At 38.6% G+C, this 25425-nt stretch overlaps 1 protein-coding gene across 5 annotated transcripts in view; it reads left to right on the top strand.

Annotated features, from left to right (window-relative positions):
* ADAM23 (ADAM metallopeptidase domain 23) overlaps nucleotides 1-19932 on the top strand; it is a 66069-nt gene extending 46137 nt beyond the window's left edge. Inside the window, exons 23-26 of one of the 5 annotated variants that reach the window (XM_058809202.1) lie at nucleotides 752-920; nucleotides 2748-2859; nucleotides 13197-13251; nucleotides 16766-19932. In XM_058809202.1, the coding sequence (XP_058665185.1) occupies nucleotides 752-920; nucleotides 2748-2859; nucleotides 13197-13216 (301 nt within the window). In that variant the 3' untranslated portion in view covers nucleotides 13217-13251; nucleotides 16766-19932. Of the gene's footprint in view, nucleotides 1-751; nucleotides 921-2747; nucleotides 2860-6195; nucleotides 6287-10910; nucleotides 11006-13196; nucleotides 13252-16765 lie in introns of those variants that run through there. The other 4 variants (XM_058809200.1, XM_058809203.1, XM_058809199.1 and 1 more) reach the window with 4 other exon arrangements.
* Nucleotides 19933-25425: the final 5493 nt, after the last annotated feature.

Raw genomic sequence — 25425 nt, 5'->3', positions numbered from 1 at the left:
TCCTGAATCTCTCCCTTGATCCCAATAGCAGAACTTCAGTCAGAACTGAATACTCAGCATTATGTTTTTCTGGGGGTGGAGAAAGTCTGTGATTGCCAAAGACTCATATTTTAAATAGAATGATTTTGAGTGTTAAATACTCAAAGAAACAGCTGTAGTGAAGTGAAGGCTGAGAGGGAGGAAACTGCAGAGTTGTGGCAGGGTAAGATCTTCAGTTAAAGAGCAGATAAATGAGTTTCAGTCTCCTGCACTACTGGGTCTGTGCACAATACTGGATTTGTATTTTGAAGTCATTTGCAACATTGCAGTTATTGTCACCCTAAGAGTACTGTCTTAGATGGTTGGGTCCTGAGTGAACAGTGGTTCTTAATTCTTCCATTGTTCCATTATTCCACTAGTGTTTTTATTTAAATCACATGGGAAGTTAGTTTTTTAGAGTTTTTTCTAGCAATAATATTTCACAGCACTTGGAGAAAAAGAAAAAATAAGGAAGTGGTCTGTTAGAGTCTTGAAAAATCCCCAAAGCCTAAGGTGCGCTTCTTGAGTATTTAGGTTCTAATCTGGACTTATTTTTATTTTGACAACTGGAACAGTGTCATTGCTGTGGACAGACGGAAAAACTATAGAGTTTGTTCAGTCTGTCTGAATAAAAGAAAGGTGTGGGGCTTTCAGCATCTACACCAACATGCTTTTAATATTTTCAAAAGATTCCAGTCATAATACTAATACTGTCTTAAAACTTTTCTCCCAGTGGTGCTCATGTTCTTTTAGATGATGATACGGATTTAGGTTATGTGGAGGATGGAGCTCCATGTGGACCTCAGATGATGTGTCTGGACAAAAAGTGCCTGCCAATCCAGTCCTTGAACATAAGCAGCTGCCCCATTGGTTCCAATGGAAAAGTCTGTTCTGGTCATGGGGTGAGTCTGTACTGGGAGTGAGCAGCTCAGCTTCCCCAGCTCTCTCTGCTCTGCCTGATCCTAACACTTGAAAGTCTTCCTAAGACCTTTTAATCTGAAACTACAAATGTTGGATTCAGGGGAAGACTGCCATTTCGTGATGCATAAAAAAAAATTTTGGAAAGGAAAGTTCTCAAATCGGTTCTGCAGTTATATCCAAAGAATCAGGTTTGTAAGTAGCCAGAAAGACCTTTGACATTAGTTATTGGAAGGACTTATGTAATGTACTACCCTTATTTCAAGCTACTTGCCATCTTGAATTAAACTTTTTCCTGCACACTAACACCTTTATGAAGTTGGTCTTGTGTTCACAGATTTATAGCCCATGGCTTAAATAATTAAAATTCCAAACCGTGGGTCCTTAGGAGAGAGGGAGTTCTTGAACAGTTCCAAACAGTTCTCGAACAGTTCCAAAGTGTATCATTTTACATTCAGGCACATTATGTTCTGTTATTCTACTCACAAAATTCATTTTTCTAAGGTGCTTGGTCTGTTTTGACGAACAGATCACTGTTTTAAATACCAATAAAACCTTTCACTATGGGATTCAGGGAGACAAATACTTGCCTAAAGGGCTAGACTTTGTACAGAAGGGATAATTTCTTCTTGTTGTCTCTACTTGTCTCTCTGTTTCAAAATAGAGGGTTAGGTTCAAAATCAACAATAAGAATTTTAAAATTTGAAAGTAAATTACCTAGGAGATTACAAATCATCGTAGAACTTCTTGAGTGACATGAAGGGTGAGTGAACCATCTTAACCTGTTTGTTGTGGAATATTACAATTCCTAATTTTAAAAGAGTATTTCAGTTGATCAAACCTGCCATAAAATGTGCTTATCTTCAAGTTCTTAGGTAAGATTCTCCAGTGAGTGCTTCTTAAAAGCAGAGCATGATAAAAGTTGAATTTAAAAATCACATGTGTTACTTAGAATCATTTGTGGGTAGGTTGTTTCCTGGGTTTTTTTCAGATTATATTCCAGTGTCCAAAAGCCATCAGCTGTTTGTCTAAGGATTGACCTAATTTCTAGTCCTATAATCAAAACTTCATGCATTATGTCTCTTTCTTGGGTCATGCTCTTTTCCACAGCAACCTCTTCTAGCAGCACCATTCCATGTTCTTTTTCATATGGGAAGCTTACAGCTATTAGCTCTTACTATCGATTTGATGGTTTAGGTTTTGTCCACTGGATAGATTTTTCTGGATCTAATACTGCCCATTTTAGAGTGCCAAGTTCTTTTTTAGAGGTCATTCAGATAAATGTAAACTGAGGAAGAACTATTCTCTCTCTTTTAGGGAGATAATACAAGCATTCCTCATTGCTGCTGAGGAAAAATGCTGACAAAACGAATGAAAATATATTGACTTTGTTCTACATGGGAGCAGGCTGTAAACGGGAGGTGGGAAAGTGTAACCATGTCCTGAACCTTTCAAAGGCAAATGTTTGTATCCCTTCTGGGCTTCCAGGCTCCAAGTCCAGACAGTTGGCTGCTGAAGGTCTAACTAGTCTAGCTACATGGCTGTCATTTCTCACAGCCTGTGCAGGTGTGTGCCAGTGATGATAGAACCAGTTCTGCTTCTCCTAGCATGTCAGAGTATTAGGAGGGTTGAGGCAAACTTCCAGGTGTGTTATGACATTCCAAACACTCAGTGCAATATATACAGTATATAAATAGGTACGTTTTGTACCTTGATTTAAATGTCTAATTACATGTTAAATAAATACAATGTGACATGTTAATAAAATGTAGTTAGAAATTAAGTGCTGTCACTTTTTTTTTTCCCCCTAGGTTTGTAGTAATGAAGCCACTTGCATTTGTAATTTCTCCTGGGCTGGGACAGACTGCAGCATTGATGATCCTGTCAGGGATACTGGTGGCAAGAAGGATGAAGGACCCAAGGGTTTGTGTTTTGTTTCAGATTTTATGTTTTTTTCATGTTTTTCTGTTGATACATGGTAGCAGCATTAGCATATAAAAAGCAAATACTATTGTACAGCTGTGTTTAGACCCAGACAGTAAAATTCTGCTTCATGTAGAGGAAGTAGATTTTTCTACTTTGAGAATTGATAAAACTTTTACTTTTCTAACTTAAATTTGGGGAAGATTTCAACAGGTAATGTTTTTTTTCCTTTGTCCCTTATTCTCTATTTTTTAATGATCATTTTCATTGTGATTGGAATCTGACTTAGTGTAGCTCTTATTTTTTTATATGATAATTGAATATTTATAAGAGATTTTCAGTTTTCTTAGTCAACTAATTAAGAGAGTTGTGGCATGAAAATGGAAAAGTGGAATGTCCCTGGTAAAATCAGATTCCTTGAAATCATATTGCAATGAAAGAAAAAAGAAATTAAGATTTTTGATAAGTTAAATTATTCTTACAATCATTGTTGCTTGTTCTTATGTACTCGGTACATATTTCAACTACATATGAAGTACAAATACAAAGGGGAGGTATTGAGGAAATAATCCAAAAAGTTTTTTCAAAGAGGAAGGAAAGTATTTGAGTTTCTCTCTGACTCCACTGCCAAAGAATATCTTTGGAGTTGTGCTGTCCAGTTTTTTTAAATGTCTTTCCTGTAATCAGGGCACTGTTCAACATCAGACTATATTCATCCAGTCTTATGCATTTACAAAGTCCCCAGTTCCAGGTTCTTCTGCTCCCTTTGCAAGGTAGATGGAGAAAAGATAAGAGTTGTTCAAAAGGGTAGTCCTGAGGACTCAGACTCTAATTAATTACTCTGAAAGTACCAAGGTTTCAAAGAAGGACAGGATTTTGGTATGTCCCTCTGGAATGGCTCTACATCTGTCCTGTGTGCCTTTTTGTGTTACCCCTTGGCAGAATGATTCCAGTAGACCTTTGCCAAGAACTGCTTGAAGAGATCATCTTGAAACAAGTTACTGGTGTGAAGGAGGTCTGTAGACCAGTCCAGATGTGTATAAGGAATTTTTACAGGTGCTTCCTGGACTCCCAACATTGCTCAGTGTAGAGCTGCCTGGTTTGTACTCTGCCTTACAAGCCACTTTTCATTCCATTTCCTCTAAAAACCTTCCTGACAGTGGAATGCTGCTCAGAGAGTCTAAAAAAAAATTATGTAGACCAACACTGCAGAGCTGTTCAGTTCTCTGTGTGTGTGGATGAGGAGAGCAGGATTTACAGCTGTGACACTGAGAGCATATAAATTTTGCTTTGTTCATTTCCTAATCTGGTAGATAAGAAATTATTCCCTCCTCTGCGGAAAGGTCTGTAGGAAGGGTAACACAGAAGGTACACTTATCTTTGATAAATTACTGTAAGTCAGATTGCCTCATCTAGGGCAGAATGGAGATACCTTAGTGAAAATTATTACATCAACATTGAAATATTCTGGGAAAAAGCCTTAAGTGGATAGTATGTGCATGGATTTCTGCCAGCAGGTACAGACAAAGTTTAGACTGCATTTTTCAGTGGAGTCCTCTGCAAAATGGCAGACTGTGCTTTTGTTCAAGGTGGCTCAATGATCTCAAAAGATGGATTATTTTCCTTACAGTGTTACAGTAATTTACTGATGTTGAATCACCTAGAAATGAATTTAAGAGACTGAACACTGTGATCTCTCTGTGTGCTTATAGAGGAATTCCTTTGTGAGAAGATTTCAGAAGAGTAGAGCAGTAGTTTCCTTTGTTGTAATGACCCAATATATACAAAAGTAGCCTCCATTAATTTTTATCCCTTATTACTCCCTATGCCATATGCCAGTTTACGAGTCTAAGTCAAGGAAACCAAAATAGTTCCTTTTCCTTAACCATAAGATTGAATGAAGTGAAACACTCATGATGTGAAAATTCATCTAATAGGTTTGATCTTTTTCACACCAAAACTCCAAGCATTTTTCTTGCTGCAATTAGAACATGTAGGTAGGGAGTGTTGCTATTTATTTATGTATTGTTGTGATAATTGACAATTGACTGCTATTCTGCTGCACTTTTCAGACTTGTCCATCATCCATCAATTGCTTTTTGGCTCCATTCTCTATTTCAGGATAAAAAAATTGTGGTCCTTTATTATGTTGCTATTAATTAATGACTCTTGAATTACTCTATACTCAGCAACCTACTGTATCCTGTACTAGCAGAGGTGCACAGCATTTAGCAGTTTGGGGAAGACAAAGAGTTCTTGCTGTTTCACTTTTCGTTACTGCAGAGACTTTGAGTTACTTTTAGAGTGTTAGCAGTTTTGAAATCAGTGGGACTCCATATACACATGAGATTCTTCTTTGCAATTTAATTTGCAGAATTAGGCCTTTGTTTGACTAGTGGAGTACTGTTTGTTTAATACAGAACTTATGTCTCAAGTGTGTGTGTGTGTGTTTGTGTGTGTGTATTTATGAAACAGGATAAAAAATCCCCACATAGTTCAAAACACACTTCACTCAGCATGGAGTCTATAAAATCTTTGTCCCTAAGTTCCCATTTGACAGGGAATTAATCTCCTTGCTTGTGGTCTGTTGTGACTCCATGAATCTATCAAACTTTTAATCTCTAACCTAGGAGATGAACAGAAATTTTTCCTGAAAAGTGTTCCCTTAAGGAACTTATAAGGATTAAAGGTAAGGCCTCAATGTCTTGAGGGACTATCTGAACATATCAAATTTCTAGGGTGTTACCTGAAGCATGTTTCTAGGGTAGGCTTTTGGTTTAAAAAGGTGTTACCTGTTTTAGGTCATATAGATAAACAGAGAGTCCTATTGATAAATGCAGTAACAAAGAAAAATATTACTAATTACTAAAGTAATTACTTTAAAAGTTGAGGGGTTTTATTTTTTCCTGACGTGGAATTGTTTCCAGTTTTCATATTCTTAATTATATAATGGATACAGTAAGTTTCTGGTAATCAAAAAGAAAGTTAAAAAAGTTTTTTATTGCTAATTTATTTACATTTTGGCTGGTTTAAATAAGCAGTAGCTTGAGGATGTTCCTTTTTAGAGTCAATAATAGAATCACAAGCTGAAAGGAATTTACAGGAAAACTTCTCATTGAAATATTTGCAAGCATTCAAAGAAAACCAAATAGAGCTCATTTCAGAACTTTTAAAGCTACACTATTTGATAAACAAAGATTTGTGAGAAGACTTGAATTGTTTGTCCAACAGTGGAATATATTCTAAAGTATTCCTTTGAGGAATTATTTCATGTTTTCATTTCAGACATATACATGATGATTTCCTGAAAAATTGTTCCCTTTTCCCTCCACACAGTGAGCATGGCCGCTAACAGGCTAATAGGTGCAGTGGCAGGGACCATTCTGGCCTTGGGGGTGATTTTTGGAGGCACAGGGTGGGGAATAGAGTAAGCACTTTTCTCAGTTTGAGTTCTCTGTCTGGTGCCTTGGTGTGTGAGGTAACCCTGTGCACCTGAGCCCTCTGTGTTCCCCTAGCTTTGTCCTGTGGTGACGTGTTTGTTGTGTGTTTGACTGTGTCTGTGTCATGTGGTTTGCTCATGCAGTGTTGAACCTTCTCCTGTCTGGGATAATGTGGGGCATAAAACAATAAGTTTGTGAATTTTTACATTGTCACCATAAAATTAAATGTTTAAATGTTTCCATTACACCAAATTACCAAAAAAAGTAAAAAAGGAAAAGGAGAAGAAAAAAGGGATGTCTTGATTATTTTGCAAAATAGACTGAGTAATGTGAACTGTTTTATTACATGCAGGGCTTTTAGTCTAATGATCAAGCTAGGCAGATGAAAGCTGGTGATAGTCATACAGACAGGTAGTTTTACTGTAAAGCTTCTGAAGGTTCTGTTGCTAAGATTCTGTTACCTCAGGATAGCACAGTGCTGGAGTGTAGTATCCATGTATAAAGAATATGTATGAGCAATTTTTATTGTCTTTTCATAGTTCTAGAAAATGGTAATCCTAAGTGTTATCCCACTACCTCAATTTTAACAATGGCTATGATTTATATAAATTGTGTTCATGTATATATACACATAAAAAGGCCCATGTAAAAGCTATTTTCATTCTGCATTCACTGTGCAAACTACAGATGACATGACTGCTATTTTGCTGCTCTGAGATTTCCAACTTCTCCATGTTTCTAGTTCTATATATGACATCTGGCATGTGACAGTGGCACCTCTCTGAAGGGGACTCGTTAGCAGGACAGTCTGTGATTTCCAGTCAGGCTGAGTGCAAAGGCATTCACACACAGTTCTAGTCCAGTGAGGCAGCACTTTGTGTGTCTGACTCTGCAGCCCTAGGAACCTGTCCAGGCATGAAACTGATCCGAGATTCTCAGAAGAGTAGAGACCTTTGCATTCTCAGGGGACAATTATTAGAAAACAAATGGAAGAAGGTGAGAGGTCATTTCCTTGAGAAAGATCAGATCTGTGTTTCAGCTTTTACAACTGTTTGCTAAAAACTGAAGACTGTGAAAGATGTAGAGATTTGGGGGACAGAATCTGGAGCAGGAAATTTACCTGCAAGTTGAGGACCACTTGCCTTTTGCTTACATTCTGCCTTGTTCTCTTCTGTTTGTCTCTTCCCTCACCTGCTGTCTCAAGCCACTCAGCTCTGACCAGTGTCCCTGACCATTTGTTCTTGCTCCTGTATCCTTCTATACCAATGCCAGCTTTTCTTCATCTCTCCTCTGCTTTTATCACTCACTACCTGACTCATTCTTTTTGTTTCTATTCATTCTTTTTGCCTGCATCTCATCAATGTTTCTCTGTCCTCTGATTTCTTCAGATACAAATGTGCATTCAAGGCAAGCCACTGCTATGTTTTGTTGGTTTATAGAAAGCACACAGGGAATGCAAATTCCCTCTGTGTTCCTAATGCCCTGCTGGCCGTGGCTGCAGGGGAGGGTGTGAACATCACAGCCTCGTGCCAGGACCTGTCCTTCTTCCTCCTTCCTCACCACTTCACTTGCAAATTGTAAATGCTTGTTCAAAGTGCTGAAATAACTTCAATTACTTAATGATTTATGACCTTATTTCAGGAATCATGGGGGACAAAATGGTGTGGTAGTTTCTTTTCCAGATTTCATACCATAAAATGGATTTTCATACCATAAAATGGATACTTAGCTTTGATAACTGAAACCAGAGGATTTGGCTGGCAAAACAACAGGCAAGAAAGGACATCAGATCACCAGAGTTGTTGCTACCTGCAGGACAGTCTGCAGTAAGCTTGCCTTTTCTAATACTGGCAGAGTTTCAAAGGGTGTGTATTCATTGTAGAATCTATTGGATGATGCTGAAGATTTTGGGGATAGTCTGAAGTCTGCTGAAGTTTCAGGTGTGTTCTGCTTTAACACCTTGAGTAGGATTTGTATTAGAGTCCTGAAAGTTGGCCAGGGATGGTAGGATAGCCATGCTGGGGCAGTGTCCTTGCAGGAAAAGGAGGTGTGCCAGGCAGGAATCTGCAGGAGATTCCTCCTGACAAATCTGTGTCTGCAGGTTATGGCAGTGCTGTGGTGGAAAGAACAATGTACCAAAGTGTTGCCTCTTGTGATAGTCTGGATGGAAAATGATCCCACAGTGTGGTGGTTATTAAGACCTGTCTCTTACTTCTGGTTTGTCAAGCATCTGAGTTCAGTGACAGAGAGGTTTATTGAGCTGAACCATGTGGATTTTAATTTTTCTTCATTTACTGGTAGCAAAATTCTGGTTTATTAATAATACAATTTATTTGGTAATGCTTAATAAAACATAAGAAGGCATAGATCCTTACAGTAAGGTATAACACATAAAAGTAATCTCATTTTAAGTACTTTTATGTGCACAGTCTGTCTTAAAATGACCATCAGTGATCCTCTTAGATCTCTGTATTTTGAAACCGGAATTCAACAGTTAAGAGTACTCCAGACTCATAAATAAGTGGTTGCTCTTTAGTCGTATTACCTATTCTACATGCTTGATTTTTTAAATATTTATACTTTTCTATTACCTGAGCCTAATTTTTAGTACATTATCATCTTCTGTTTAAATTGATTGAATTATTTAATATTTATAGTAAATAAAACCAATACTGATTTTCTTTATTTAAAGAATAAACTGATGTTTGGTGATTAGATGTGCTCTTTGAAATGGATACACATCCCTGGGCATTAACAGCCAGGGAACATAGTGAGAAGAGATATGTAAAAGTGTTGATTTGGCACATCTTTATCTAATTTATGACTATATTATTATAAATTAATCATTGTACCTCTTTTGTGAGAAGATGGCATTCTATGGCTTGGAAGAAATTTGCTTTAGAATTTTTCAAGGCTTATTTATTGTAGATTTTCAAGGCAAATTTATTACAGATAAATCACTTGCTGTGTTTTCAGTCCTTTGTTCTGTGAGATCATTTGATGAAATCCAGAGCAAACAATAGATCTCAGTCAGATATGGTGGCTCATTAGGCTGCTGTTACAAGCCTTAATTGGAACAACAATGCCTGCAGGATGGCACTTACATTCCACCATGCTCAGGCCTGTTAATTTGAGCCAGGTGTGACTTAAGTCCAAATAAGATACATTCTTCCAAATTGTGCAGAATTACCTTTTGATTTTTGTTGTCAAATTTGCCCACTGTTTGTCTCTAAAGCTCATTAAATTGTTCTTCAGTCCAACCATTTTATTAATGTTCCTGAATACTCTATGTGTAGCAACTGCAGGAAGCAATTTTTAAAACTTGGTTTTCTTTTAGCTAATCAGAATGTCTAGAAGCCCTGAGGTGAGAAAGTTGTAGTGGAAGCAGTAAAGTTAGGTGGCTGCAGTAAATTTTAAAACTTTAGGGCAAGTGCTTATTGCAGTGTGTGGGGTTGGGCAGGAGGTTTTGTAATATCGACCTAACAGCTTAAAACTTTCAGTTGTTGCAGCTGCCCTTGCTCTTTCTTTGCTGCTCTCTGGCTGCTCCTCTTTCTTCCTTATTTTAGCTGTGTGACAGTTTTCCAAACTCAGCTCAGAACAATTAATTAGGAAAATTTCAATTGCTGTGTAGACATGTTGGTTTGGGAAGAGTGGGACAGGGTAAGAGCTATTTTTGAAGGCTATTCCTGAATATGTAAGTGGTTGAACAAAAAGTGCGTGATATGCTGCAGAAGAACTGTTGAGTTGTTTTCATTTTGTAATGTTTTACATCAAAGACTGCAATGGGAAGTTTTTGTATAGAGCAAATGTTACTCAAACCTCTGTCCTGTGTAAACAGAGCACTTATGGGTCAATTATTAATATCTTATTTAGGTGTTCTCTTGCCCTCTTCAGAAAATTGCACGAACGTATTTTGTGCTGCTTCTTTTTGTTGCTCTTTTTTCTGCTCCACCCTTCTCCACTTTGTTGTTCAGTAGCTTCTTGAGGATGATGAAGAGATGCTTTGATGTTTGGAAAGCTTAGTGGAAATAAACTTTTATTTCAACTTTCATTCCCTATTATATAATCCTTTGCTCTTGTCAAACAATTGTATATTTAGCATTGACGTAACTGTAGGGTGTCTGGATTCTGATGAGTAAGTGGTGCCTGGATGCTCTCAGCTCAAATTAAAATATCTGCACCTTTCAGGAGCTCCATGAAAAAAGAGAGGGCTTTTTGATTTTTTCTTTCTTTCTCACTTTCTGTAGTCTTAAAACATACAGCACTCATCCTTTTTGCTGTAAGTTAAGGAATTATTCACAACTATCTTAGTGTCCTCAGCTGACTGTTCATGAAGCAGATAATGGAGTAAGTTACAATGGAATTCACTGTCTAATACTAGGATTTTATCTATGGTAGAAGTCAGCATAGCACAATACAGAGACCAACAGCTTGCTTTGTTCCTATTGTTAAAGAGAAGTAAGTTAAGTTGGCCTTGTTGAGACTGTGTAGAGGCATCACCCTGTGTGCTGTCCATATTCCCTGAATTGTTTGACTGCCCTTCAGATGCTTCACAAAATGTGAATGAAGTCATTGGTTCTTATGTTGTCTTACCCTAATCCTTTATCACAGGTCCTAGTGCCACCAATCTTATAATAGGCTCCATCGCTGGTGCCATCCTGGTAGCAGCAATTGTCCTTGGGGGGACAGGATGGGGCTTTAAGTAAGCAATGCCGCATGTCTTCTCCTCGGTGACTCTGGCGTTTCTATTTCTTGCTTACATCACTCAGTTTTGAGTTCCTGCTACAAGAGTTCCAAGTTAACCCCCAAACTCTAACAGACTGCTTTGAACAAGAAATTATACATGCAGTAAACAAGCAAAGGAAATGGATTTGAAAATAGCAAATGTTATCAGGGTGCAAAGTTGAATAACAACAAAAGAATTAGGTGAATTCATGAAAATTAAATTAGCACTTAAGGAACAAGGTCTTTTTTCACCTCCTGTCCGTAGCATTGAAGCTGAGCTGATTGTATTGGTTAAAAAGCCCCCAAATGATACATGTCATATTTTGAATGTAGTAGTACTTTCAAACTGCTCAGCTCTTTGACAAGAGATGCCATGTAAATGGTCAGTGGTGGAAGGAGCAGAGTTGTTTTCAGGAGTGTTGATGTAGTTGACTCTGGAATAGCTGACCTAACTTGTTTGTGGTTACTTTTTTTTTTTTTAAGGTTTTTGGGTTTTTTTTTATTGATACACAATTTAAAAAACAAATTCAGGTTTAGATAGACCATTTTGAAACTTTCAGCTATTTCCTGAAAGATGAAAGCATTTCTCTCCCAATTCTAGTTTGATGTGTTTTGTAACTCCAAGGACTAACAGATTAGTCATTCCACTTGACTACTCTGTTAAAGCAAACAGAGAGTCTTGTACAAAGGTACTTAATTCCTACCCTTTCTGTAGTGTTCAGTCTGCCCAGATGCATGGCCTGTATTTGGTAGAAAAGTTCTCCCTTTAGAAAGGTTATAAACACTGTGACAGAGTTCTCCCAACAGATCATGGAAGAAATTCAGTACAAATGATTTCTCATGGCATTTAAAGTTGCTGCTTCTTTTCAGTAATATGAATCAAGGTTAAGCCATGATACAACAATAAGCCATAATTCTTCAAGAAGAGTAAGTAATAGTAATAATAATAATAATTCAAAGAAAATTTTCTATGGCTTCTATTCATATTTCATGTCAAAGTTGAGAAGAAAAAATTACTCTGTAATTGATTAAGGCAGTTATCAAAGTAGAATCTAGTGATAACATCTTACCTTGTAATTCACTTTCAAAGGTCACCTGAAAATGTTCTGGTTTATACTCTTATATTTTTGAAGTTTCAGCTGGCCTTAATTAACTATGCATATAGAAGGAAAATATTTCAAAATCTCTTTCAGGCCTACTGGAAGCAGCAAATCAGGCTTTGCCCTTTCTCCTGGACAAGGCAATTTGTCCCTATTAACTTGCCTGTCACTGTTGGTGTTCTCAGACTCAGCCACATTCATTTTTCTCTCAGTGCTTGTTTGGAGGGTGCCCATGGGAATTAACCAAGCAAGATTCTGTTGGGGGAAAAAAAGTCTGCTTACCCTTTTGGATGGGTTTTCTACAGTAAGAGACATTTGCCCATTACTTAGCCATTCACAGATTTTGCAGAAACAGGATACATCCCTAGATGATGGCTTTGTATTGCATAAGGTAGTTTGCTGAAAACAAAATACATGTCATGAAAATATAAAATAATTAGTCAGTTCTTCCTCTGAGTCTTTTCAAGCTGTCTTGTGCCCTGGCCATCTTTGCCCTTTGCCATCAGCACTGCAGCCCCTGCCTCCAACAGACACAGAGCTTGAGAACTTGCACTAATGAGAGGAGTAGGACAATCCCTCCCTGTCTAAAACATACAGGATGTAATTGATTATTTATTTTTCATGTTTCACACTTCTCAAACTGCTCCCACAAGTGATCAGCTTTGCACCCTGGTGTCATTTGTTTGCCCAAAGGAAGAAGCTTGTTCTGCCTATAGAGGATGTGCACTGGAAATGCCTCCTGGAGCTCCTGCTGTCACAGGAGCAAGATACAGCTGTTTGTTCTGTAGCAGAACCTCAAAGACACTGGCCTGGCCTAGCTCACAGCTTGAAGTGCATGTTTCTTCTGGGGGCCAGAGGGGAACAGAAGAGGCTTTTCAGCTTGTACACAAAGAGGGCTAGCACATGTAGACCCCCGATATTTGGATTCAGATAGATCTGGAGGGACAGGTGAGGATAATAAAGGGATTTTAACTTTTCCTTTATTTAAGCAAGTGATATATTTAGTCTCTGCAACTATGAGAGAAGGTAGCTAATGCTTTACAAACTGGGAGATGTGATTTCTGTTTCACAGGTTATCAGATGTTCATATGAACATACGGTACTGTGGTGTCAAGTCCATATCAAACGTAAGCTGCAACTAAGCAAACTTTGTTCATGAACTGAGGTGGGGGGTGGGGGTTGGAGGGGAAGTGTTAAAGAAACATTGATGCAAGTTCAGAGAGAAAAAAGTAAAAACAGCTCAACAAACAAATTCTGGTTTCAAGAATGAATCCAAGGTTAATTTTAAATCAAGTTAATGTGTGGACAAAATAGGAAAGAAAATATTAACTGACAATTTTACAGAATATAGAATCTCATGAGACATTTCATGTGGCTTAAAGGCTGTGGGTAGAAACCTTATTAGGAAGTAGATTTTACTCAGTTGAGCCTTGCATCATACTTTTACATCTAAGTACAGCAGTAAGAACTTGATTTTGGTGCAGCGAGTCTGTGCAAGCTTTTAACATGCAGTGTTTAACATAGGAAGGACATTTTTACCATTAGAGTAAGCTCAGGGGCCTACAGTTTTTTCCTAGCATATATTCACTCACTTCTGCTAAGCTACTGGCAGTAATAGAAGTCAATTAATGCTTTTGTTACTGACTTTAACAGCAGTTTTGGTAAGAAAACACTGCTAAGAGGTAATACTAATAAGAGAGATGTGGAAATGTACATGAAGAGCTGCTGCTTGTTATAGCAGAATACAAAAGTTACAGATAGAGAATTGATTGTAGGCACAATTCTATTTCCAGAAATTGTTCTTAGCTAAAGAGCTGCAATGTTTTCTATTTCTTTAATAGAAAATTCAGGGAGATACCAAAGACTTACCCAGCTGTAACAGATGCTGAGGTTGAACTGGTCTGGGCTGTTGCATTTAGACCCCAAAGGTTTCCACAAGTTAAAGCAGTGGAATGCTGGTGGCAATTTTGTGAGGAAGAGGTTTTGGTCCCTTACCAGCATTTCCATCATACATGAATTGTGGACCAAAATCCAGTCTTCACTGCACAAACAGCAGCTAGAATAAAATGTGAGGTATTTTCTAATTTTTTCCCCAAACAACTGGAAGAAATGGGAGGTCAGTCAGATCAACTTATTTTAAGTTGCTTTTTTTAGTCCCTCATTTTGATAATGGGAGGAGTTTTTCTTGATAATGAGGGAGTGTTTCTTTTTTTTTTTTTTGTAAATGTGAGCATGTTAGGCAGTGATGTGCTGTGGCATGGAGTACTTTTTTGACTAAAAATAACCTATACTTTTCTTTCTTTTCTTTTTGTTTGAGACCCTTTGGATTAGAGACAGAAATGACCCTCATTATTTAAAGAGGCATTAAAACTTTAAATGCAAAGTGTTTGGTGTTCTAAGATCTTCCACATAAACCAATAAAGGACTAGGAAGCAGCATCATTCTTGGGTGTGTCCTTCCCTAGAGGACACTTCTGCCCCCTTACCATTTAACTGAAGCATAGCAGAAGGAATCTTGTACTGCTGTAACTCCAAGCTAGAACTGGTGGAAATATCCAGAACCTGGATTAGTGTTTGGTAATTCAGGCTGAAGTTGTTAAAGCAGGTCAGGTACTCAGAACAGACTTTCAGTTCCTGCAGGGTAACACCTCCCTGCTCACCTCTGAAGTGTTACAATGGCAGCTCTTGTTGAAGCTTTGCATGTGTGTACTGTTTCCTTACTGACACTGTACCTCATGTTCCCTATTTCAGGCTCTTTAGTTCTTCACATGTTTCTCTCCCTCATACAACATTGTTAGCAGAATATCCTAAGTGAAGAAAGGCAGTGGTTTGGTCAGTATCTTGTTCCTCAAAGGCTGTATTTCTGCTGAATAAAACTAGGAAATAAGTAAATATATGGTTTGGACAGAATGCATGATGAGGTTTGTACTAGAACATTACACCAGTGAAGAACAGGTTAGAAGAGAGCAGATAAGATAAAAGCCAAAAGTTTTGTTAGATTGTTCTGGGAGGCTAGCATAGCATCTGTCCTCTTACCTCTAAGACTTTATAAAGTCCATTTCTTTAATTATAATAAGCTCGGGTAACAATGTAATTCAGTGTCTGTTTTAAGGACTTGTCCTCTTCAAGCAAACAGTAATATGGTACTGCCCATATAGTGGAAGGACAAGTTATGTCACCTAGATTTTTCATCTGCATTGTTGATTTAAAACTACTGAGTAATTAGTTGTTTATCAGTAGTACTTGAATTCAAGGATGCTAGACAGTATTTAAAAGGAGATGGGGGAAAAGAAGCAGACGTGTCCTTTTCCCATTGAAACTGGCAGGACAAGCAGATACACAGCAGCCTTTAACTCACATTTAACCAAGTTCTGTAATATTCATGCTTCCTATCTGGCAGTCTTGCAAGTTGGCCTGAAAATTATTTTCCTCATCTCAAATTTACCTGTAGTTTAGAGGACAAGGAATTGAGATACTGACATAATATCAGCCTCATTCCAAAGGAGCATTATTACAGTAATCCTGGAGGGGAAAAGACTGAAAGATGAATACAGTAATCTTCTTTCAGAAACTAGCAGTTCTTAAGCACTCATCTTGCACAAATCCAATCACAGGTATCCAAGGAAAAAACCAAAATCAAGGATTCCCAAGAATTACTAGCCTCTGGAAGTCCTCTCAAAAAGAAGTTGCCTTTGCATTAGTCTCAAACCACCAGTTAAACCTTATGTATAGAATAAATATTGTAGCGGTGTTAGAAGTTAGCAGGGCTGCAGAAGATTAAAAATCCAGGGGTTGGTCTGTAGCTTTAGGGAATATATGAATTCCTATTCTGTATTTTTTGCATGTTGGTTTGGTGGTGGTAGTGGTGTGTATGCCCAATGGTAAAACTAAATGCATGAGCCCCTTGCTTGATGCCCCACATAAAGCCAGATACTGGGGAGGTTGCACCCAACTTTTGTTGTTGCTTCCTAATGTCTTGCTGTGTGACATAGGACATCTACATCGCAGGAGATTGGATGTCCCCAGCTTGCTGCCACTTAACATTCAGTTCCAATCACACAACTGACAGAGCTGTCCAGTCTCCTTCGAATGCAATGTCTCAGCTGTCTTTTGCTCCTTACTAAGATTCACAGCACTTATGGTCAGTAATGTGGTAAGAGCTCACAAAGGCATACACACTGTTGTCACACTGGATTATATAAACTAAATTCTGGTGTAGCCAGAGCTGGGCACTTGCTCTGAGAACTCAAGCCTCTGCTGGCTGAAGTGTTGCCATTCCTGGCACTTGTGACTCATTCTCTTTAGGTAAAAGTGTGCATTCTTGGCCTAGTGCACACCATGTGTTACTGGGAGCTGAAAAGTTGTACAAATTTAGAGCACCACTTGAAATACTACAGAAATACTTGATTTCTGTGTGCCAGCATGATCTTTAAACTGCACAAGGAAACCTGTACTTGGTGTCGTGCTGTAGGAAGCATGCAACCAAATTCCTTAAATAGTTACCCCTTGAAAAAGTTCCTGGTTCAACTGTCAGTGTGAGCTTTTTACTTTACTATGACCTTAGCAATGGCTGTGTTCCTGTTATACCTAACTAATGTCTTGCATTTTTCTCTTTCCGTCTCCTTTTGATGCAACCTGGAAGAAATGTCAAAAAACGAAGGTTCGATCCAACCCAGCAAGGCCCTATCTGAAGAAATGCCATTCAAAAAGCTGCTTCTTGCACCACTGGATTTTGGGTATGATGTCCTTGCTGTAGCTACACAAGAACTAAATCAGTACAGAAGAACATGAGAACAGTAACTATAAACACAAAGTTGGGATGTTGAGATAAGTTGGAAATACTTCCTCTATTCACCTTTCTCTTGTTAACATTAACTGACAAGTGGTACAAGCAAACTGCTTCAAAAAATCAGGTGTTTTTTTTCCTTTTCTCAAATTAAGAAGGAGACACACAGACCAAGTGCAATAAGAGAACTGTTCCAAAATAATGGAGTTGCAAAAGATTCTTTCCCAGCCTGCTGGCACTCTAACTTCACTTGAGTTCGCATGACTTCCTTTTTCTTATCAAACTCCAGTGGCATGAGGAGCTGATTTTGAAAGGGTAACCTGCATGGCTCACATACAAACAACCAAGTTAGCAAGCTGACCCCAAGCAGAATCTGCAGCCCAATAAATACAAAGCACTGGGAAGCCAGTGCCAGGCTTCAACAGCTTTTCCAGCCACGCAGTGCATTCTGCAGCTGGACTTGAGGGTTCCCTGCTCCATGAGCTCACTGTTCCCCTTGGACAGGAGCCTCTTGGGTATGGAAGCTAGAGAATGATGGATGGAATTCTTCCAAGAAGGAAAAAGTGTAAATATGGAAATAAGATTTTGATGTATCATTTTCACAGATTATATATAAATATATATATACAAGAGAAAAGAATTTCCATATAAAAAGGTTCTATTCTTTATGTAAATCTATTTTTGATGTTGGGTTTGGTTTTGGGTTTTTTTTCTTCCCCTTTTTTTCTGTAGCATGTTGTACAGCAGATGTTCTGGGCTTGCTCAAAAAAGGCAGATAACAGCATGCAGATGCAGGGAGTTCTGACACCAAACAGATGTGATCTAAAGTTTGTATGCTTGAAACCAAAAACAATTAAAATGTATAAATGCATATCTATGTATTGACTATAAGTCTGAATTACTTCTTTTGGCTGTTATACAGACTTTTCCATTATATAAGTAACACACACTCAAACTAATCACAAAAGTGCCAAACTCTTTTTTTTCTTTTAAGAAAAGCTACTTTTTTTCCTGCCTAGATCCTGTAAAATGAAAATTTAAATAAGCCTTAAAATAGTCAAAAGATGTTAAAGCTTGGAATGAGCTATTATTCTCTTGCCTTCTGCCCATCCACTGGAAGCAGCTTGCAAAGGTGACTGACCTTTTTAACTCACTCCCTGTATCTCTTTGATGCATGTCACTATTCAACGTTTAATGCAAGATTAATACTTTGACCCTTGGCTACTGATAGCCAGTTACCACCACAATATGTGCAAGATCCCAGGTAATTTCAGGTGTGCTGTCATTACTTTTAGAGACACCTTCTGCACCAACACAGATTTTTACAGAGTAGTCCTGGGCAGCAGTCCTGTGTCCCTAGGAACCACCTGGCTGCAGCTGCCTTGAGAGAGGGCTGTGAAGAGGTCTAGTTTAGGGCTTCCTTAAAGTACAGAGCTGGACAGTCTGCCTCATCCTTTTAATCTTGACTTAAATCATTTGGTAAGTGAAGTAACTGAAAATTTAATTGCTGTGTCTGATAATCAGAATTAGATCCAAAATATTTTAAAAGTTGTAACTTTTGGATGTTTAGTAACAACAGAAGCCCAGTTACACTACTTCCTGCATCTTTGTTCAGAGGAAATCCATTTCCCAAGTTAGCTTTAAGAGCCAAAACATAAAAAAAATGCTGCAGACATTCTCCTGTGAGTTAGAAAACCTCATTTCAGTTATTTTTCTTATTATGATAATGTTCAATTCAACAGTCTCAATATATTGGTTTTGATTCACAGTTGTTACTAAATATTTTCAATCAGCTTTAACATAATCACATTTACACTTACTACATTATAAGTTAAAGGTGCTGCACACACAGGTAGTTGACATTAATAGAAATTGTAAACCTTATTCTGAAAATTTCCTGCTTGGCTTTAAGCAGAATTAAATTAGTGATATTTCTCTGATGACAAACCAAAAATACTTGCAACTGTATTATGTTTCTCTAAAAATACTGCAATTGGGAACACAACATCTAAATTTTTTCAGATTCTGCTTCCAAAGCAAGCATAACCCACAACAGAAACACCAGTGCTATCAAAAATTACAATAAGTAAAGTCAACTGGATATACATAAACTACCTGTGTAATAAACCTTGGAGCGGCATTTCACAAACAACATTGTTAGTGTGTGATGTGATGTTTTAAATCAGACCACAGTGGTCCCCAACTACTATGTATATATGTTCAGTGCTGGAGTAACTTTTTTATTTACACCAGCAGTTTCATAGCAATTAGGATTTCTTGACTGAATTTATGCTCCAGTCCTCAGCCATTGTGTGCATGGGAAGAACACACTTTCTGCCTTGTGTGCACACAACACAAGTGACAATACAGCTCAGAGTAGGTACAGGCTAAAGTGCTTCCTGTGCTGGTAGACAGTTAAAAAGCTGGATTTGATAGGTGTTGATTTTGTACATGCCCTGGCTGTGCTTTGGGACGTGCATATCCATTTAGCAGTAACTCGTTCATCGCAAAGCAGCACCAAAAGAAGACCAGGTTGACTCTGCCTCCATTTCATCCACTCTACATTTGCTCCATTATTTACCTATTCAGCTGGACAAGAAGCTGTGGTAGCTGTATAGCTCATTCCAGTCTGCTGCACGATCTCACTGATTTGATCTGATACTCCTAAAAGAGAAGTCTGCCAGGCAAATTAACAGCTGTATAGGTGCATGGTCAAGAAACACATTACTCAAGGCTGGAGTCTAACCAATTTTTCTTTACTATGCAAAGATGGATATTGCACAAACAGATGAGACAAATGTCTGAGGAAATGCCATAGAATACTTGAAGTTATGTTTTAAGCCTAATCAGTCATGTTTTATATTCATTACTGCTTCCACTGTTACTCTTCCTTTTAAAAATGTTTTGTAATTATTTTTTTAAGTGCACAACTCGATGTTGTTATAAATCAAGTTTTTGTTTGAAGTTAATACTCATTCATATCCTGTTGGCTGCTAATGAATGGAAATTCAATAGTCCTTGTTCTGCATCTTAGCAAGATGAGTATTAAAAATGTCATGAACATGGATTGGAGTAGTTTTTAATTTTCAATATTTTTTTTTCTTATTTATTCTCTCAGTTTAATTTCTGTGTTCAAAGAATGATCACCTTTGTAGTAGTGGAAATTGATTGGAGTTTTCTTTTATGAAGGATCTCAAAGTGTGTCAAATCTCACAGTGAGGCTGTGTCTGTGGGAGGAGGTTGCACGCAGCCTCTCTGCCATGCATGGAACCAGGGCCCCTGCACCCAGGATGGGCCCAGCCTGCTTCAGTCCCAGCTGCTGGCTACACTGAGTTCAGTGACACCTGGAGGCTTTTGTTAGGGGAGGGAAGCCTTTTCCAGCTCAAAAATCTGAATTATATAATTACAGGAAGTCCAAAATAAGGCCCTTGAAGTATTCTTTAAATAATTACATCGTAACAACCAGATATTGTGGCCATCATTTTAATGGAATACTGTATGAAACTCCATCTCCCTTTTCTTTTTTTGCCAGATTAACTCTAGTGAAGCCAGCCTGGGAAAATTAAATGCATGCATGTCACAGTTACCAGATAACTACTGATATTTTTTTGCTTTCTCCAGCTCCAGACAGGGAAACAAAATACACTCTGTATGAAAACATCTTTCTCATTTAGAATGATAGAGTGAGGGAACACTCTCACTAATGGATCCACTATTATACACATCTATTTCCTGTCATTTAAATATAGGATTTATCCATAAACTCAATATAAACATGCATTTTGGCTATAATTAGAATAGACAGTCATTCCTTAAAATAGGAGTTAAGTCTTTTGCAGCATATGAATAGAAAAGCATATAAAGACAGATGCATACCTGCTTTTGATTTCACAAGAAAAAATTCTTAGAATTGTTTTTGAAAATTTTCTCAGTTCCAGCACAAACACTGAAGATTGATCTTGCTGGGGCACTTACTATCATGGACAAAACCAACACAACACCAAGCCACATTGTACAAACCCAAAAAAGCCTCTTTTGTTCCAAATGTACTTCCTATAGATTCCTACCTACAAGAGCTGAAAAGTTAATGTAAATCATCCATCAGTAATATCACAGAGACTAGGTGTCCATGGAAAGCTTAAATTAAAAAGTGCTTAAGAATTTTAATAGCAGAGATGCTCAAACCAGTACAACTGAAAGCAAAAGGTCACAAAAACATTATCTTAAAGCTGCACACACTGTAATTCAGTTCAATTATTTATTCTTCACAACTCAGAAAGCACATTCTTGTAGGTTTGGGGAATAAGTTCCTTAGTGGGAATAGCTAACGTAATAGGGGACACAACTCCTAGATAAGTACAAGAACTCTACATCAGACCAGCATCACCAGCCACTAAACATGTTATTTCTGAGAAACCTCAGACTGCTGAGGGCAGTGTAATTATGAGTGCTCTAATTTGTAGAAAACCCATAATCAAGTGTCAGCTGATTTTTTCTTATTAAAATGTTCTTATAAAATACCTTGGTTTTGTAATAAGTCATGGGATAGCCCTCATCTTTACCACTAGTACTGTAACAGGCCATGCTTTAGTGTGGCAGTTTGTGAGCCAGTATAAGAATTCCCCCCATCAAAGCTGGTAGCTCAAAGCACGGAGGAACTTAAATGTATTTTACATGTCCAGTTGTCAGACTTCATGAGCACAACACTGCACCATTGTATATCATACATTCACAGATTTCTTCAGCCATCAGTCCAGCTGCTGGAGGCTTTGAGTTTCCTTTGGAGACTGTGAAGCAATGTTTGCATCTGCACTACACAGAGCAGCTGAGAGAAGGGCTGATTCTTGCAGCTGTATTTAACTGGTGACAAAGGCACGAGCACAATACCCCCCTTACATTACACACCAGTAACATGCTGTGGGTTATAACATTGCTTTGCCTCTTGTGCAGAAAGAAAATGTCCCCACACATAACGTGCTGCTTCCCTGCACTCTAGCCTGGACACTGTCCAGCCAAAAAAACATCACAGGCAAACTGCTTTTGACTGGTTTCCTATCTCCAGCTGAGATGGTGATCAGTTTATTCTCATGAATGAAAATTGTCTAAATATCTCAAATCTACCTGAGGGTTACAGAAGAAAATGGCACCAGCAGCAGCAGCTGATATTCCTGGGAGCCTGCAGCTTTGACAATGCTTGATGGGAGCTGTGCTGAACAACACCTTGTGCTGTGAAGCTGAGCTGCCCAGACCCTACCAGCACAGCACAGCCCTGTTTTCCAGTGCTCCCAGCTGTGTGGCAGCAGCACTGGGGACACCTAAAGCTCCACCTTCTATAGCAATGCCTGACTTTCAGCCTCAGTGCAATCACACAAAGATGCTTCCACTCCTCTCTTCAGCTTATGTAAACAGAGATGTTTATCTCCCTAACAAGGACCTCTTCCCAAAACATGATTTCTAGCCCTCTGGTTTGCTCCAAAGCACACTAATAACTGTATAATTACAGAATAAATGAACAGAACTTGCAGTAACAGTGCTCATGGCTTTGTTAAGCAGTCTCAATCTGTTCTTTCAAAGAGAAGGCTCACGTTACTTCTAAAAGTAAGTACAAGGACCACAGTCTAAACCTCCATACTGCATTAATATATTTTTGTTGGGATTTTATGTATTCTGACCATCCATTTCCTCCCCATACCTTTTCCCTTGTCAACATGCCCCACTCAGAGTGGCACAACAATGAAATCAGATGGAGGCAAGGTACACAAGCAAGCCAGTCTCCTTTGGAGTCAGTCACTTCTCCCCTATTTCCTTTCATGTACATGTGAACTCTGTAGTGCTATTTCAAGACCTGATCCATTATGAAGTTACTCTTACAGATATCGTTAACAATAACATAGTTTACAGACAATGAATGCTTGACCAGGATTTCTGTGCCATGAGAAAGCAGTTCCAAGAAACAGAACTATTCTAGTGCCCTCCAGCATTCACTGAAAAGCTTCAGGAAATTAAAGATTTTAACTCCTGCTTTGTGTAATGAGGAGGTCCCGAACACAAGACTGAAAATTGCCTCATTTGCAGAAGGAAAGAAACAATTGCCTTACATTATAGAACATCCTCTGTTGGATCAGGGGGCTGGGCAGGTAGGTAAAAGATTCAGACTCATTACATTTTTGCTTCACTTTTCCTTCCTGATTTGGCTGGGCACTTCCACTTCAAACACAAGATCTCTAGGGCAGGAACTGTTGTACACAAAGGTGACCTTTACACCCAGGCCACGGAGCACTGCTTCTAGGCAGAGCTGGTTAGCTGATAAGTTTGAGACAAACCCCCCTCCCCAGGTATTCAAAAAAATTAAAGTCTTCATGAAATATGCAACTTTTTAGCTGTGCCTAATCAGTAATAGGATAGGAAATAAAGGACCTTTTTAAATTAAACTATAATCTTTTCAGAAGTTCCAAATTAAACTCACTACATGGAAATTCACTCTTGTATCACCTTTATAGCATCTCCTTTGAGAATAGGTTTCAAAGGGTACATTTGTGAAATAAAAATGGGAGTTTCAAAGGCTGAGTGGCCTCACCTGTTAAAAAAATAAATAAACCATATACTTAATTTCAAAAAACCCAATGTTCAATCTGCCTCTATCACATGGTTCCTTACTGATAATGTATGGGTTTTACTCATCTAAATGACAGAGCTTGTAGTACTTCATTCAGGAAAATAATTCAAGAAGGCACATTTGTCTGCCAATAAATTATACATGGCAGATCTTGCACGTTAAAACCCCCCAACTTTCTTCTCTGACAACAGCAGTAGTGTACTTATAAGACTTCACACCTGTGGTTTGAAGAGTGGCAAGTACTTTATAAGTGCCAAAGAACCCTAGTAGGAGCTACCAGCAAAACACGCAGCAAAGTGGATAGTCCAGCAAAGAGACTGAGAATGAGCAGGCAACCAAGGAGAACTGAAGATCCCCAAGTGCCCTTTCACATGAGACAGAATATCCTCATTACTCTCCAGAATCTCCTGTGACCTATTTCTTGGCCCTAAATAATTTGCTATCCCCTCCTCCAATTTCTTCTTGAAGACTATTTTCCCCAGACAGCTTTGAGTGGGAATGTGCAGGCTCCCTGCGTGGGGTTGTGGCTGCCAGGGGAGTGTCTGTGCTGTGGGATGAGTGTGACAGTGGCAGGGCTGGAGCCCTCCTTGGTGGCCCACTGGCATAGCCCAAGAGTTGCCCTGAGGCAAGCGTGCTCCAACGACCTTTTCTCCCAAGAGCTGCAGGAAAGAAACACTCTCAGAGAAAGAAAAGGTAGGATTCCACATTGCAGTCCTGCTCAGCCTCAGGAAAGAATGCACTGTGAAAGTGCTTTTCTTCCTGGGAGAAACTGATCCTGTAACAGCCGTGCTTTCTTGGATGTTAGTGGCAGTTTTATGAAAACATGTTTCACTGAACTGCTCTTCTAGCTGTGACATACCCAGGGTGACTCTCCTCTGCCTAGAGGGCTGAAGGTGAGAAGCGTTTCCCCATTGTCTGTGGGAACATGAGGAAGCAGGAGGGCTGAGTCAGGAAGAACCAGTGGCTTTATTCTGGAACATGTAGATATCAGTCCAGCACCCAAATGGCAATGAATCCCTTAATTCAAAAACTAATAGTTGTCTGGCTATAAATAGTCAGAATGCCATTAAAATTAATCAAAAGCTCTCTAACTAACTGAATGGTTAATGTGAGACAACTTGCCCAAAAGACACGGATTAATATTTAAAGTACTATGCTATCAGTTTGGAGTTCTTTCTTATTTTCTTGGAGTGCTTAAGTCTAGAGAAAAATGTGGTCACATCCTTTATAAAGGTCATTTGCATTTATAGTGTCACATATCACCAGATTATATTTTCAAAAATATATATTAATTTTTTGACCAACACTGCTTAGCTTGCACTTGTAAAAATACCTGCTCCACACATATTTTCAAAGCTTGTGTTAAATACATTTGCCAGGAGAAATGTTACCTCTTCCACAAATTAATTTAAATAAGTGGCTTCAACAATGAAGCCAGCTCACACTTCTGACATGTCACCTAAATTTACTCTTGGGGAAACACTATTAATATGGCAGTGGAGACAGAGCCTCTCACACCAACAGTTGGTAGGCATAGAGAGAGACACATTATTACAGTAAGACAAATGTAGTCTAATGGGGAGCTGCAGTTCCTCAAACCTTCTAGCAGAAGGCCACTTCTCAGCATAGGCCAGAGACATGCCAGGGTGTCCACAGGGCTGCAGCTCCTGGCACAGAAGTACCCTGGTCTCCTGCCTGTCCCATGTCTTGTCTGTCAGCTCCATGGAAATGTTTCAGGTCATCAGCAATAGTGTACAGCACTGAAGAACTGTATGTTTAGGTAACTATTATCTTTCTACTGGTTAGAACTGCTCAAGGGTTGCATCACACCCAGTGACTTTCCTGCTGGCCATTTCAACAGACAATAGACCTAGAAGGTTTTTTAGAGCAGTGTGGGGTC

The sequence above is a fragment of the Ammospiza caudacuta genome, chromosome 8, assembly GCF_027887145.1.
Source record: "Ammospiza caudacuta isolate bAmmCau1 chromosome 8, bAmmCau1.pri, whole genome shotgun sequence".
Taxonomy (NCBI): Eukaryota; Metazoa; Chordata; class Aves; order Passeriformes; family Passerellidae; genus Ammospiza; species Ammospiza caudacuta.
Note: the sequence above shows the minus strand (reverse complement) of the source record. Positions and strands in the feature narration are given on the sequence as shown.